General features: G+C 37.7%; 1 protein-coding gene across 2 annotated transcripts in view; it reads left to right on the top strand.

Moving 5' to 3' along the window:
* LOC114232389 (A disintegrin and metallopeptidase domain 3-like) overlaps window positions 1-17,704 on the top strand; it is a 109,333-nt gene that overhangs the window by 77,838 nt on the left and 13,791 nt on the right. For both annotated transcript variants that reach the window (XM_054720029.1, XM_054720030.1), the window contains 2 exons: window positions 5,541-5,627; window positions 7,807-7,924. In XM_054720029.1, the coding sequence (XP_054576004.1) occupies window positions 5,541-5,627; window positions 7,807-7,924 (205 nt within the window). The remainder of the gene's footprint in view (window positions 1-5,540; window positions 5,628-7,806; window positions 7,925-17,704) is intronic.

The raw sequence follows: 17,704 nt of genomic DNA, 5'->3' as shown, positions 1-17,704 counted from the left end.
CAAGGGGAAGGAGTAAGGTGGGAATTCCTCACGTGTGAATGAGGCTTTACACTTTAAACTGCTAGCCTGAATCAGTGATCTAATTTTATGGTTTCAGGAAATTTTGGCAGGTTGATTTGGAGTGGTGGCGGGTAGGATTTTATATTTCTATAGAAGCCTGATGCACAGGTGGGGGCCATCCCTGATGGGGGCCCCAATTGGTGTGGAGGTCCCCACTGGTTGTGGGGCCTGCCTGGGCTTGGGGCCACTGGCAGTTTGCAGGCTGGCCACACCCCTGATCAGGGTGGGGGGGTCCCTGCTGTGGGTGGGGCGGCCTGGGTGAGGGGCCACAGGGGGGAGTTGTCAGGCTGGTCCCACCCCCTAAATCAGGCTGTGTTCGCTAGCTGCAGTGGGCGTCATAGGGATTGGTTGTTAGGTTGTTATGGTTGTGACGGCATTATGGTCTCTGGCTTTTTATATATATATACTAGAGGCCCGGTGCACGAAATTCGTGCATGGAGGGGGGCGTGTCCCTCAGCCCAGCCTGACCCTCTCCAATGTGGGACCCCTCGAGGGATGTCCGATTGCCCGATCCTGGATCAGGCCTAAACGGGCAATCGGACATCCCTCTCACAATCCAGGACTGCTCGCTCCCAACTGATCACCTGCCTGCCTTCCTGATTGCCCCTAACTGCTTCTGCCTGCCAGCCTGATCACCCCCTAACCACTCCGCTGCCAGCCTGATTGATGCCTAACTGGTCCCCAGCCAGCCTGTTTGCCCCCAACTTTCCTCCTCTGCCGGCCTGGTCACCCCTAACTGCCCTCCCCTGCAGGCCTGGTCCCCCCCAACTGCTCTCCCCTGCAGGCCCGGGTCCCCCTGCAACTGCCTTTCCCTGCAGACCTGGTCGCCCCCAACTTCCCTTCTCTGCCGGCCTGGTCACCCCTAACTGCCCTACCCTGCAGGCTTGATCACCCCCAACTGCCCTCCCTTGCAGACCTGCTCCCTCCCAACTGCCATCCCCTGCTATCCATCCTGTGGCGGTCATCTTGTGTCCACATGGGGGAAGCTATCTTTGACCACATGGGGGCAGCCATCTTGGGTGTTCAAGTGACAGTCAATTTGCATATTACTATTTTATTAGATAGGATATATAGACTAGAAGCCCAGTGCAGGAAATTTGTGCATGGGTGGCGGTCCTTCAGCCCAGCTTGCACCCTCTCCAATCCGGGACCCCTCGGGAGCCCCCACAGGGATGAGGCCCAAAATGGTAGTTGGACATCCATCTCACAATCTGGGACCACTGGCTCCTAACAGCTCACCTGCCTGACTGCCTGATTGCCCCTAACTGCCTCTGCTTTCTGGACTGGTCATCCCCTAACTGGTCCCCTGCCATCCTGGGCACTCTAACTGCCCCTCTGCTGGCCTGGCAGCCCCATTGCCTGCCCGCAGGCCTCGCTGCTCACTCACTGCACCCCTGCCAGCCTGGTAACCCCTAATTGCTTCCTGCTGGCCTAGTAGCCCCATAACTGCCCCCCTGATGGCCTGGCTGCCCCTTAACTACCCCCTGCCAGCCTGACCACACCCTAACTGCCACCCTGCCAGCCTTACAGCCCCCTAACTATCCCCCTGCTAGCCTGGTCGACCCTAACTGCCCCTCTACTAGCCTGATCATCCCTAATTTCCTCTGTTTGCTGGCCTGATTGCCCCCTAACTGGCCCCCTGCTGGCCTGGCCACCACTTAACTGCTGGCCTGGTCACCCCTAACTGCTCTCCTCTGTTGGCCTGATTACCCCTAACTGCCTCTGCCTTGGCCCCCGCCACCATGGCTTTGTCCAGAAGGATGTCGGGAAGGATGTCCAGTAGATGTTTGGTCTAATTAGCATACTACCCTTTTGTTAGTATAGATGATATTTCTGTGTATCTTGATTGATTGATTGATCAATCAATACAAAAAGAGAGAGATGTTATTTCTTATTTATTGACATGAAGAAATGTATCTCTCCCTTTTTACAAAATAATAATTCTAAATAAAACATTCTTAAATTTAATACTGTAATTCTAAGTGAACAATATACTGCATGGAGTTAGGCATTTGGTATTCCAGAATGCAACTTTGCTTAATATGGGTTGTGATTCAACATGTCTTTGAATTTTTTATTGATAATATATAGAACAGGAGTATGGTTTATCAAAATGATCATAGCCAGATGGGTATTCTAGAGGAGATAAAAACATCTCAGCACATACATGCCTTTGAAATTTCAAAAAGATTAGGTTTGTGGCATGTAAATGTTGCTAATAAATTAATAAATAATGTTAACTGTTATTAACTGCTATTTTAGCCATTTGAATACACAGGGCTACAGGAAAATGTGCTTACATAAACAGACATTACCCCTAGGAAATATAGTTTTAGTTATATTAGAGATTTTTTTAACTGTGCTGTGCCTATTTCTGGGATACTCTTTGTGTCTCTTTTTGAAAGAAGGAAGTCTTATATGCCAGTTTATATTCAAAACATCATCCCAGCCATTGATCAGAGTTTTCTTTTATGGTGTCTCTTGCTTTTTTTTCCCCCCTTACAAAAGAGCCAACTACAAAATGATCTGCTAAGCCTGGGTCTTAACATTTTCTGGATTATTTACCCCTTAAAAACAACCCAGTGAAGTATGACTAGTTTATTATTGCCTCAGTGACAATATTTACAGAGCATAGAATGAAAATACTAGTTTGTGGACAGGTAACTCTGGTTTGTCCAACATTTTATTATTCCTGCTGGCTTCATTAGAGCAATTTATGTTAATCAACAAGCTGATACTTTTTTTCTTCTTTTATGCCAATAGTATCAGACGATAATTAAATTTTAGACTATTCATCATATATTGGATAGTCTATCTGATAACTTGATAAAAGCCAACAGATCATTTGAGAAGGTGCCCCATATGTATTCAAATTAAATTAAATTAAATTTGGATAGAGGAATATTAACATAAAGTCTGCACGAAAATCAGGTTAAATCAATAAATAAAGTAAAACTTATATTTAGTGATCACTTACTATGTGTCATGCATTGCTTTTGTTTATGTGTATTAAATTATTTCATCCTCATGATCTTTATGTATTTTTTTATTCACTTGGATGTAATTACTATTTCAAATTTCAAGATGGATAAACTGAGGTATGGAGAGATAAATAAGTTGCTCAAGGTCACATCGATAATATGAAAGACAAAGGGATATTGTTACTAAAGTTGGAAAAAATGTAAAAATTACAAGAATGCTGTATTTAGCATTGGTCACTAGAATCTGTGAGTAAAATACTTATTGCACTGAATATTGGCCTAGCCAATAATTCATGGCATGACCTTAATGGTGTAAAATAAATTCTTGTCAAATATGATAAGGATGAAAATATTATGTTCACAGTGTCAGTATGAATATATTTTATAAAAATGCATAGAAAGTGGTAAGACAGATCCTACCACATTACAAGTGATCAGTACAAGTTGACTATTTTTGTGCTTATGCCAATTAGTACTCTGCTCCCTCAAGGGAAAATAGTATCTAATTCTCAATATTTCATTTTCTATCAAAATGAATGATGTCATAAAATCCAGGTTCACATGGTGTTTTTATAAAAATATTTTATTGTTGACATTATTGCAGGAGTCTCACTCCCCCTAAGCTTTATCCACCTCCAACCCCTCCCCCTACCTGCCCCTTCCTGGACTTTAGTTTCTTTTTTTTCATGTACCTATCCAATTTTCCCAACAGCATTTATTGAAGAGACTATCTATACTCCATTGTATGCTCTTGCCTCCTTGGTCAGATATAAATCAACCATAAATGTGTGGGTTGATTTCTAGGCTCTCTGTTGTGTTCCATTGGTCTATATGTCTGTTCTTATGCCAATTCCAGGCTATTTTGATTACAATGGCCTTGTAGTATAGTTTGATAGCTGTATTGGGATCCCTTCAAGTTTATATTTCTTTTTCAAGATTCCTATTTGGTGTCTTTTTTGGTTCCAGAAAGAATTTTAAAATATTTTTCTAGTTCTGTGATATATGCCATTGGTATTTTAATAGGAATTGTGTTGAATCTATAGGGTGGTTTGGGTAGTAGGGGCATTTTAATGATGTTAATTCTTCTAATCCATGAATATGGACTATGCTTGCACTTGTTTGTATATACCTTAATTTCTTTCTTCAATGTCATATAGTTTCCTTAGTAGAGACCTTTTACTTCCTTCCTAGGTAAAATTCATTCCTAGGTTACCTTATTATTTTTTGATGCAATGATAAGTGTGGTTGTTTTCTTAGTTTATCGTTTTGAGAGTTTATTATTGGGGTATATAAATGCCATGGATCTCCATGTGTTTATTTTGTATCCTGTAGCTTTGCCAATTTCATTTATTAGATCTAGTAGTGTTTTGGTGGAGTCTTTAGGGTTTCCTATATATTACAGTGTCATGTCTTCTGCATACACTGACAGTTTTACTTCCTTCTTTCCAACTTGGATGCCTTTATTTTTTTCTTCTTGGCTGATCATTATGACTGGGACTTCCAATATTATGTTGAGCAAATTGAACCCAGCAATACATTAAAAACAATCATAGACCTGATCAAGTGTGATTTATTCCAGGGATGCAAGGTTGGTACAATATATATAAATCTGTAAGATACATCACATAAACAAAATGAAAAATAAAAATCACATGATCATATCAATAGATGTAATCTAGCACACATATAAGATAAAAACTCTCAATAGTGGGGATAGAGGGATCATATCTCAACATAATAAAGACCATGTATAAAAATGATACAACCAACCTCATGGGCTAAAACTGAAAGCATTTCCCTTAAGATCATGAACAACACAATGATGTCCACTTTCACCACTATTATTTAACAGATTAGCAGCCGGTTGCACGAAGAGATTTGTGCAATAGGCCTTTCTTACCTTGGCTTCCAGCACTGGTTTTCCTCCAGCACCCGGGACTCAGGCCTTCACTCCAGCCGGAGTCTGCCAGCTTCGCTGCAGACTCAGGCCAGAGTCTGCCATCTTCATCTTCGCTGCAGACTCTGTAGTCTGCAGTCTTAGTCTTCGCTGTGGCAGGAGTGCTGCTCCTATAGATCCCTTCACCCTGCCCTCCCTCTCATAGCAGGTGTCCTGCCCTGCCTGGCCACTCTGCACCTGGAGCAGCTGGGCAGCCGACATCTTTGTCCTACTAATTTGCATATTCCCTCCTGATTGGCTGGTGGGTGTAGCAGATTGATAGTCCATTTGCATGTTTCTCTTTTATTAGTGTAGATTCATTTGTTTTATAAAGACTGTGGTGGGCCTATGCAGGTTTACATTTGTGTATGCAAAACAAAGTAGAGTACAGGAGTGTGTAAATAATGTAAACAATCATAACTTGCATGTTTTTCCCCCAACTGTAAACCTACTTTTGCCTTCTCCTGTACATACAAATTTTGTGCATTGTTTTGTACCAAGAACAATTGTTCAACTCTGCATTTCCTGATTTTCATTGTTGATGTTTGTTTTTAAAATTTTAGTTTTGTCTTTCTGGACGTTGCAATTATGTTACTGATCACAAAGACCTAGCATCCTGCAATGCTTCAAAAGTGTGCAATGGGCATGGCGTAAGTAATGGCTACCCTATTTTTATGTATAGTTATTTTTTTAAATTCATGTCAATAACAGTGAGATCCACAATTATTTGATGTGGAAATTTCTTATGGAAAATTGCAGTCAACTTAGAAAATCCATTTTCATTTTGTATACATATGTACATGAATTATGTGTTTAATCAGATTTTTCTAGGTCTCCTGAGTTAGTAAGCTTTGAACTCTGTACAAAATGCTATATAAAGCATAATGTGTTATTATAATGTTAGATTAAGATTGTAAAATTTTGGAAATAGATTTATTAAAGATAATATATATATACAATTATATATACATATAAAATTGTTTATAATTGAGTGTATGTTATAATATATATGTCACCATGCACAATATATTTTTATTACACATAATATTTATCTTATATAATAAAAGCCTAATGTGCTAAGTTTCCAACCGTTTGTTCAATCATTCAACCATTCGCTATGACGTGCACTGACCACCAGGAGGCAGATGCTCCTACTGGTAGGGTAGCTTGCTGCTGGGGTCTGGCTGTTCAGGACTGGGTGAGGCTAGGCGGACACTCCCTAGAGCCCTCCTGCGGTTCCTCCCTGGCCTCTAAAATATTTTTTCTAATTAATTTCCTTTCAATGTGCACAAATCAGTGCACTGGGCCTCTAGTAGTCTAATATTTTTTGAGTGAGAGCAGGATGTTTTGTGTATTCCAATCTTTTATGCACTTTAATGGCTTCAATTTGTTGTTTGTATGTCTGTTCCACTATATATTTTAAGTCATTCACTATTGGACTTTGGTATATTGCTAATTTTAACTTAACTATTATAAATAGTGGTTCAATGGACATTGTTGTAGATTCATTTTTGCATGCATATCTGATTTCTTAACTTGTTATCAATAATATCTGATGGGTCAAATGTATGCCCCATTAAACTTTTCAGTAATATTATGTTGTCTTCAAGAAACAGTGTATCAGTTTTTGCTTCCAGTTATCTTGTACAAAAAGGTGCATTTCCTCTAATTCTGTCCACACCAGTTTCTCTCAGTTTTTCAATCTCTTCTAACATGGTAAATCCATTGCTAATTTGCATTTATTTAATAATTAATGATACAGTTCTTTACTCTGTATGTATACTCATATTTACCATTTGCATTTCTATTTTCCCATCCATTGTGACATTATCTATTGGGTTATAGAAGTTTTGGAAACTTTGGAAGGTTTTCAAGCATGCCTTTGGTTTTAAATTTGTGACTAGTGTCTTCTGCCATATTGATCCTTCATATTTTATACTGTAATAATTCATGAAAAAAATGACCTTTTTATGTGTCCTGATTGAAAATTTTCTCCCAAATAACTTAAATGTGTATTATTTACATTTCTTTTATGTTCCTTTCCTTCTTTATTTAATTTTAATTGAATTTTTGCATGCAACTACTTCTAGATTCCCTCGTCTACTTCTGACCCTCCTTTCAATTCATGTCCCAGCTCACATTTATAGATATTTTCTAGCAAAATACTTTTTATATTTGTGTCTGTTTAAGCAAATTCTTCCTTGAGTTTGTCCATAAAGTTGTTGGTAAATGTTTGCCCTTCTCACAGCTATTTTTTATCTAACACAATTCATAATAAATTTAAACTTCCACAATTTTATAACATCTAGCCTCATAATTTCTAGAAAGTTATTTCAGCTGTGTCAAAAATGTTATCTACTTGTATTTTCAAATACAAGAGACAATTAATAGGAAATCTGTTTTATGAAAGATATTGCCCTGGCTGGTTTTGCTCAGTGGATAGAGCATCAGCCTGGGGACTGAAGGGTCCCGGTTTCGATTCCGGTCAGGGGCACATACCTGGGTTGTAGGCCTGATCCTCAGTAGGGGGCGTGCGGGAGGCAGCCAATCAGTGGTTCTCTCTCATCATTGATGTTTCTATCTCTCTCCTCCCTTACTCTCTGAAATCAATAAAAATATATTTTTTTAAAAAAGAAAAAGAAAGATATTGCATGGACATATATTTTGTAAAATTTCATTTTAGAAATTATTTCCACATTAAAATAAACACTTCCTTACTATGCTAAATTTAATACTTTCACAATATGCATTGAAGAATAATGACTAATATAGCATTTAATTTTTTATTGCACATTTAGTATTCTTATTCTTCCTTTGGTTTTGTTTTAGGTTTGCAATACTAACTTTAATTGCCATTGTGATTTGGGATATTCTCCTCCAAAATGTGTGGAAACACCGTCATCACCAGGAGGAAGTATCGATGATGGGTTTTGGATTCTCCCCAAGGGTTAGTATTTTGATCAGTGTGCTCCAACAGAACTTTCTGCATGTACAGCAATGTTCTACATCTCATCCTAGCTGATTAGACTCAGTGGATTGAGTGTCTGCCTGCAGACTGAAGGGTCCTGGGTTAGATTCTGGTCAAGGGCACATGCCCGGGTTGGGAGCTTGATCCCCAGTAGGGGGCATCCGGAGGCAGCAGATCAATGTTTCTCATCATTGATGCTTCTATCTTTCTCTTCCTCTCTGAAATGAATAAAAATATATTTTAAAAAAATAAATGTTCTACATCTCCACCATTGATGTGGCTGTTGAGCACCTGGCATGTGGATAGTGCAAATAAGTAGCTAAACTTTCCATTTTATTTTACTTTATTGAATTTAAATTTAAATAGCCATCGTGGCTACTCTATTACCCACCCAGTGCAGCTAACTCTAAATCATACTTTTAATCAAAATGTTGTATACACTTATAATTCAAATCTAGAAGTATACATTTCAATAGGTTTCTCCCGAAATTAACCATGGTTACTCAAACAGTTCTATTTATACAGCAGAGTTTTCTAGATTGGTGTTATTGAATTATAGAATAGGTGATAGTTTTAGTATGTAGTTTATATACCAAGAATTAGCTATTATAATGTGCTAGTTCAAAACTAAGTTGCATTTTTAAAGTTAACTATACTAGAGAAAGTTAAAAATAATAAAATGTTTCATAACCATAGCATATGAATAGTAGATAGTATAAAACATTTTTCCATTTATTTGGTGAACATTCATAAGAAAATGTAGTGTATTTGATTTTTCTTCAAAATATATAAATCTCAGAAGGGTTTATTTCCATTAATGTCTTTTCACCATTGGCACTTTTGTTGTTATATATTTTATTTATATATTATTGATAACACTGACAATACATTATTATTTGCATTAGGTAGGTGACAGATTATTAAATATTTTTAATACAAATATTTACATTTGCCCACAGATTTACTGTTCTCTAGGGCTTTTCAACTCTTCCAGCTCATTAACAGTTTTCAACTGGTCATTTCCTTTCAGTCTGAAAAACTTCCTTTTGTATTCCTCTTTTTGTGTCTATCTTGCAGTCTTTGTCTTAAAGTGTTTTTATAATGTCTAAATTTGTGAAGGGTATTTTCACTGGAAGTAGATTTCTACATTGAGAGTTGTTTCTCTCGGATGTTCAAAGATATAATCACATTGTTCCCTGCCTTCCATTTTCTGATGAGAATACCGCTGTCATTCTTCTCATACATCTCAATAATATAATGATTTTTTAAATAATTTGTCTGAGTTTCAGACTTACTTTCTATTTTTGGTTTTTCAGTTTCACTATGATTTACCAAGATGTGTTTTTCTTTGAATTTATCCTTCTTGGATTGGCTGAGATTCTTGAATCTATAGCTTGATATATTCTTGGAAATTAAAAAAAAATACTAGCCATTATCTTTTTTTAATATTTATTTTTATTATACATATTTGGCTTTAAAATTTACACACTTTAGCATATTGTCTCTGTGGTATACAATTCTATGGGTACAGAAAAAAATGAGCAGACTTGTTTTCCTATTAGCTGTCATCATGATACACAATAGACTTATCACCCCAATCCGCTGACTTCCCTTTTGCAGTCATCTCCTACTGTTAATTCCTGGAAAGAAATTACCTGTTCTCTGTTTCAGATATTTCTCTTTTTCATGATGTCATATGCATTTCTGATTCATTTCTGTTGTCATAAATTTGAATCATTTATTTTTAAAATAGCCTTCTATGGAAAAGATGTTCTGTAGTTTTCTTATCAATTCACTCTTTGAAGGTTACTTATGTTTTTTCAAAGTTTTACAAATAGAGAATAAATATGACATATATGTGCATGTAAGATTTTTGTATACATATCCATAATATATAGAATATACTGTACATGTTGAATATGCATATGTTGTCTATTTTTGATGGGTAAACACTTAGGGATAATATTGCTGGGCCATTTACTAGATGTACTTATTTTAGTAAGTGCACTTTTAATTTTATAAGAAACATTTTCAAAAGTGGCTGTACCATAATCCTTCTCCCATTCATTGATGAGAGATCCAGTTTCTCTGCACAGATAGCCCTCACTTCACAAGGACTTAGATATTGTTTTTTCTTTGTTTTGTTCAACTTTGCTCTGTCAGTTTTAGATATGCACTAATATCCTATTGGGTTTTTATTTAACTTTTTATGTTGAAATAATTTTAGATTCACAATGAATTGCAAAGAAATGTAGATGGAAGTGTACCCCCTCAGTCAGCCTCCATGACTGGAAACATGTCACAGTACTATAGTACAATATCAAAACCTGGAAGTGGACATTGATAAAATACATAGACCTTTTTCAATCTACCAATGTATATGCACTCATTTGTGCATGTGTTTGTGTTTTGTGGTTGAACCTGTGTGTGTATTTAGTTCTGTGCAATTTTGCCACACGTTAAAATTGGTGTAGTCATCACCACAATTGAGATGCAGAACTGTATCATCACTACATGTATTATCACTAAACTAATATTAGTCCTTTTTACAGCTACACTGATCTCTTCTTTCCTCCTTTCCTAACTCCTGGCAATCCCTGAACGTCTCTGTTTCTAATTACTTCATTTCATGAATGTTATATAAATGCTTTCATACAATTTGTGTCTACTTAAGATTGACTTTTTTTCTCTTGCATAAATTTCATGAACTGAATATAGTTGTTGCATATATGAATACTTCATTTTTTATTGATAATTGGTATTTCTTTCAATGGGGGTATCAAAATTTATTTATTTATTTATTCACCCATGAAGGACATTTGGTTGGTTGCCAATATTTAGCTTTAGGTATCATGATTAGATCTGCAATGAATATTCATGTGGAAAATTCTGAATAAAAGTAAATTTTTAATTCTTTGGGAAACATGCCCAGGAGTGAAATTGATGGGTTGATGGTAAGCCTTTTATAGTTTTAAAAGTGACTGCCAAACTATTCCAGAGTTGCTGACCATTTGACACTTACATAAATGATAATTAGAAAAGGTACAATTAATAATCTTGAAAAATGTTTTATTCTGTGAAGAATAATAAAAACCTCAACGTCAATATGTATATACATATATACATGAATGATCCTGTTTTTGTATCCTCACCAACTATTTTTTAAGCCATTCAAGTAGGTGTATAATAATATATCATTGTTGTTTTTGCACTTCCTGAGGAGGTAATGATGTTAAATTTATTTAATATGTTAATTTGGCATCTGCATATACTTTTTAGCAAAAAAAGTCTGTTCTGCGGTTTTTTTCTGCATTTGTCTGATTACAGATTATAAAATACTTTCCTCCATCAATATCCCTTTCTTTATCACTATGAGTAGTAAAATAAAATGTCGGAATTGCCAGTTGTGTTCAATAGAAGCTAACATAAAAAGATTGATATGGACCCCATGGCTGTTTTGTACCTTCTTGGAAGTTGACATATTATTTTAGCCAACAAAATCAGAAAACTTCAATTTTTAATGGAATAAATTTGTGAGACCAGACATAAATTCTCACTTATGTGGTCTAATGATTTTCCATAATGATGCTATGACCACTCAATGCGGGAAAGGACAGCCTTTTCAGCAAATGGTAATGGGATAGCAGATATCAACAAGCAAAAGAATACACTTGGGGAAGGAGAAGAAGATGGCAATCGGCAGGAAGGTAGGGAGAGAGTGAGGGAACCATAGAGGAGAGTGTAGACGTGTGTGGTGTGTGTGTGAGCTAGGGACAGTTAGATTCTGCAGGTCCTCCAAGGGGCTGCCAATCCAGGCAGTCTTAGACAACGGAGCCCCACACACAAAGTGGACACTTCTGGGCGGCCAGTGCTGGCACAGAGACCACACCATCTTGAGAAACAGAACTGCTTAAGACTAGCATCCTGGCCTCAGGACCACCCAGTTGCGTCTCAGACACAAATAGGACCCTGCAGCCATTGGGGACAGAGAACTGCCACCACAGCTTCAGACCAACAGACAACAAGAATCCAGACTTCATGGCCGCAGATTTCTGTGAGTCAAAGAGCCTATCCTCCTCCCTGCAGGATCGTGGATAGTGCCATAGTAACTGATAGACCCACCCCTTGCTTGGTCCTCAGTGCCCCTATGGGAATTTGAGCTTGGGAGCATGCACACAAAGACTGGAATCTGCTCCCCACAACACAGTCGGGCAACCAAACTGGAAGCCCACGCAGGGTGGCAGTGCCACTTAACTTTGATTCTGGACAAGCGCACACAGAAGTCTGTTTTCTGCAGTGCAGACACGCCACAGTGCTACTGTGCAACCTAGTCCACCATGGTGACCAGGACCCAGATTCTCCAGGCAAGAGGCATCACTGAGCACCACTTACTTCACTCTGTTTCTTACCGTGTGTGCCTGGGATTCCTGTCTTACCGCGCATTCACAATAAGAGCCAGTGACTCCAATTCTTGGTGCATGCGCACACGGGGACCTTGAATCTCAGTGAGAAGCCGCATGAGGCAACAGAGAATATGATACTAGATTTTTGGTGCAGACACAGGGAAACTCTGACTCCTGGCACATGCTAGGAGACTCATTTTCGGCACACACCAACAGCGCAGTGCAGGCGGGGTCCATGATTCTAGGTGCGCACACGAGACCACACTGAATGCTGTTAACACTGATCCTGGGCGAGTCTGGTTCCCACCAACCCACGGTAGCCACACGTCCTAGTGTCGGAGCACTTCAGTGACACTCGGATGGTGCAGAGCTCCCACTGCACACAGCCCAGGTCCATGCAACTCAAAGTCTGAACCTTTTGGTGATACTCAGAATGGGGAGACAACACAATCTCCAGAGGAAAGAACATGAGGATTCGCCAAGAAAATAAATTAGTGAAATTGAAGCATGCAACATGACCAAAAAAGAATTCAGAGTAATGGTTGTGCAATTCATACATTGGATAGATGAGAAAATCAACAACCTATGCAAGAATCAGGAAGAAATGAAAAGTGATATAGCTACAATCAAAAGTGTTATAGCTACAATCAAAGTGATATAGCTACAATCAAAGAAATGAAAAGTGATATAGCTACAATCAAATGAAAAGTGATATAGCTACTGGAAAGTTTAAACAGTAGACTAGAAGAAGCAGAGGGCTGAATTAGTGAGTTAGAAGATCAGGTACAGAAACAAGCCCAATCTGAACAGCAACTGGAGAAAAAAATTAAAAAGCAGGAGGAAAACCTAAGAGAGTTTTGGGACAACATGAAATGAAGTAACATATGTATAATAGAGCTGCCAGAGGACAAGAAGAGCAGAAAGGATTAGAAAATCTATTTGAAGAAATAATGACAGAAAACTTCCTGGATATGGGGGAAAAAAAAGTTACACAAGTACAGAGAGTCCCAAGCAGGATCAATCTCAAAAGATCCACACCAAGACATGTCATAATTTCAATGGCAAATATTAATGACAAAGAGAGAATCTTAAAGGCGACAAGAAAGAGACAGAGGGTTACCTATAAAGGAGCCCCCATCAGATTATCAAATGATTTATCAACAGAAACACATCAAGCTAGAAGGGAATGGAATGAGGTGTACAAAGTGTTGCAAAGCAAAGGACTGAATCCAAGAATACTCTATCCAGCAAGGTTATCATTCAAAATTGAAGGGGAAATCAGGAGCTTCGCAGACAAAAAAAGGCTAAGGGAGTTTATTACCACCAAACCAGCAATGCAAGAAATGCTAAAGGGAATATGGTAAAAAGAAGAAATAAAAAGGTAAGAAGGAACACAGACACAAAAATAGATATGACTACAAACAAGTGCCTTTCAGTAATAACTTTAAATATAAACAGACTAAATGCTCCAATCAAAAGACATCGAGTGGCTGAATGGATAAAAAAACACGACCCATTTATATGCTGTGTACAAGAGACCCACCTCAGAACAAGGTACTCACACAGATTGAAAGTGAAGGGATGGAAAAATACCTTTCAGGCAAATGGAAATGAAAAAAAAAAAAGCTGGTGTAGCAATACTTATATCTGACAAAATAGAACTCAAAGTGAAGGCCATAGCAAGAGATAAGGAAGGCCACTTCATGATATTAAAGGGATCGATACAACTTGTCCTTCTGGCAGCCCTCATAAACATATATGCACCCAATGCAGGAGCACCCAAATACATAACAAAACTCCTGGAAGATATCAAGGGAGAGATTGTAAAAAATACAATCATAGTAGGGGACTTTAATACACCACTGACATCACTGGATAAATCCTCTAGACAAAAAATCAGCAAAGACACAGAAATCTTAAATGACTCACTAGATCAGGTGGACTTAACTGACATCTTCAGAACATTGCATCCCAAAGCCACAGAATATATGTTCTTCTCAAGTGCACATGGGACATTTTCAAAAATAGACCACATATTGGGTCACACACAAAGTCTCCCCAAATTCAAGAAGATTGAAATCATACCAAGCATCTTCTCAGACCACAATACCATAAAATTAGAAATAAACTACAATAAAAATAATTCAAAAATCTCAAACACTTAGAAGCTGAATAGCATGCTATTAAACAATGACTGGATTACCAATGAGATCAAAGAAGAAATTAAAAGCATCCAGGAAACTAATGACAACAAAAACACAACAATTCAAATTCTATGGAACATAATGAATGCAGTCCAGAGAGGGAAGTTCATAGCTCTGCAGGCCTACCTCTAAAAGCAAGAAAAAATGGTAGTAAATCATCTAACTCTACAACTCAAAGAATTAGAAAGAGAGCATCAAGAAAAGCCCAGAATGAGCAGAAGGAAGGAGATAATAAAGATCAGAACAGAAATAAATGACATAAAGACCCAAAAAAATCAATACAAAGATCAATGAAACCAAGAGCTGGTTCTTTGAAAGGATAAACAAGATTGATGAACTTCTAGACAGGCTCACCAAGAAGCAAAGAGAGAGGACTCAAATAAACAAAATCAGAAATGAGAGAGGCGGAATAACAACAGACCCCATAGAAATACAAAGGATCATTAAAAAATACTATAAACAACTCTACTCCAACAAACTAGATAGCCTGGAGGAAATGGACATATTTCTAGAAAAATACAACCTTCCAAAACTCAATCAGGAAGATTCTAAAAATTTCAATAGGCTTATAACTATGGATGAAATTGAAGCAGTCATCAAAAAGCTCCCAGCAAACAAAAGCCCAAGGCCAGATGGCTTCACAGGGGAGTTTTACCAAACATTCAAGGAAGAACTAAAACCTATCCTCCTCAGACTATTACAAAAAATTCAAGAGGAAGGAACACTTCCAAGCTCATTCTATGAAGCCAGCATCACCCTAATACCAAAACCAGATAAAGACAACACAATGAAAGAGAATTATAGGCCAATATCCCTCATGAACATAGATGCCAAAATCCTCAACAAAATTCTAGCAAATCAGATCCAGCAATACATCAGAAAGATCATACTCCATGACCAAGCAGAATTTATCCTGGGGATGCAAGGATGGTACAATATCCGCAAATCAATAAACATGATACATAACATAAAAAAATCAAGAGATAAAAATCAAATAATCATTTCAATTGACGTAGGAAAAGCATTTGACAAAATACAGCACCATTTTTGATAAAAACTCTCAGCAAGGTGGGAATAGAAGGATCATACCTCAACATAATAAAAGCCATATATGAAAAACCAACAGACAATATCATACTCAATGGACAAAAACTAAAACCATTTCCCCTAAGAACAGGAACAAGACAGGGATGCCCACTCTCGCCACTCCTGTTCAACATAGTACTGGAAGTACTAGCCATTGCAATCAGACAAGAAGAAGAAATAAAAGGCATCCGAATTGGAAAAGAAGAAGTAAAACTGTCCTTATTCGCAGATGACATGATATTGTACGTAGAAAACCCTAAAGACTCCATCAAAAAATTATTTAGACTTAATAAATGAATTTGGCAATGTAGCAGGATACAAAATTAATGCCAAGAAATCTATGACCTTTCTTTACACCAATAGTGAACTTATAGAAAGAGAGACCAGAAAAGCAATTCCCACTTACCATTGCACCAAAAAAATTAAGATACCTAGGAATAAACTTAACTAAGGAGGTAAAAGACCTATACGCGGAAAACTACAGGACACTGAAAAAAGAGATAGAAGAAGACATAAACAGATGGAAGAACATACCCTGTTCATAGATTGGTAGAATCAACATCATCAAAATGTCTATACTACCCAAAGCAATTTACAGATTCAATGCAATCCGCATTAAAATACCAACTGCATATTTCACAGACCTACAATGAACTTTCCAAAAATTCATCTGGAATAAAAAAAGACCCCGAATAGCTGCAGCAATCCTTAGAAAGAAGAAAAAAGTAGTTGGGATCTCAATACCAGATATCAAGCTGTATTATAGAGCCACTGTTTTTAAAACAGCCTCGTACTGGCACAAGAACAGACATATAGATCAATGGAATAGAATAGAGAACTCAGAAATCAACCCAAACTGCTATGCCAAAGTAATATTTGACAAAGGAGGCATGAACATAAAATGGAGTCAAGACAGTCTCTTCAACAATTGGTGTTGGGAAAATTGGACAGATACCTGCAAAAAAAAAAAAAAAGAAACCCAACCACCAACTTACACATACACAAAAATAAACTCAAAATGGATAATGGACTTAAACATAAAATGGGAAACCATAAAAATACTAGAGGAATCCACAGACAGCGAAATCTCAGACATATGCTGAAGGAACTTCTTCACCGATACTGCTCCTAGGGCAATGAAAACTAAAGAGAAAATAAACATATGGGACTACATCAAAATAAAAAGCTTCTGCACAGCAAAAGAAACCATCAACAAAACAACAAGAAAGCCCACTGCATGGGAGAACATATTGGCCAATGTCATCACTGTTAAGGATTTAATCTCCAATATTTACAGGGAACTCATACAACTTAACAAAAGGAAGATACACAATCTAATAAAAAAATGGGCAAAGGACCTAAATAAACACTTTTCGAAGGAGGACAAAAGGAAGGCCAAGAGACATATGAAAACATGCTCAAAGTCACTAATTATCTGAGAGATGCAAATCAAAACAACAATGCAGTATCATCTCACACCTGTGAGAATGGCTATCATCAACAAATCAACAAACAACAAGTGTTGGCGAGAATGCGTAGGAAAAGGAACTCTTTTGCACTGCTGGTGGGAATGCAGACTGGTGCAGCCACTGTGGAGAACAGTATGGAGTTTCCTCAAAAAACTAAAAATGGAACTTCCATTTGATCCAGTGATCCCACTTCTAGGAATATATCCCAAGAAACTAGAAACACCAATCAGAAAGGATATATGTACCCCTATGTTCATAGCAGCACAATTTACCATAGCTAAGATTTGGAAACAGCCTAAGTGCCTATCAGCTGATGAGTGGATTAGAAAACTGTGTTATATCTACACAATAGAATACTACACTCAGTAAAAAAGGAGTTCTGACCATTTTCAACAGCCTGAATGGAACTGGAGAGCATTATGCTAAGTGCAATAAGCCAGTGAGAGAAAGATAAATACCACATGATCTCACTCATTTGTGGAATATAATGAACAACATAAACTGATGAACAAAAACAGATTCAGAGACAGAGAAGCATCAATCAGACTGCCAAACTTCAGAGGAAAGATAAGGGAGGGTGGGGGAAAGGAGGAGAGA

Source organism: Eptesicus fuscus, chromosome 8, assembly GCF_027574615.1.
Source record: "Eptesicus fuscus isolate TK198812 chromosome 8, DD_ASM_mEF_20220401, whole genome shotgun sequence".
Taxonomy (NCBI): Eukaryota; Metazoa; Chordata; class Mammalia; order Chiroptera; family Vespertilionidae; genus Eptesicus; species Eptesicus fuscus.
This window is presented reverse-complemented; position numbering and strand designations above follow the sequence as displayed.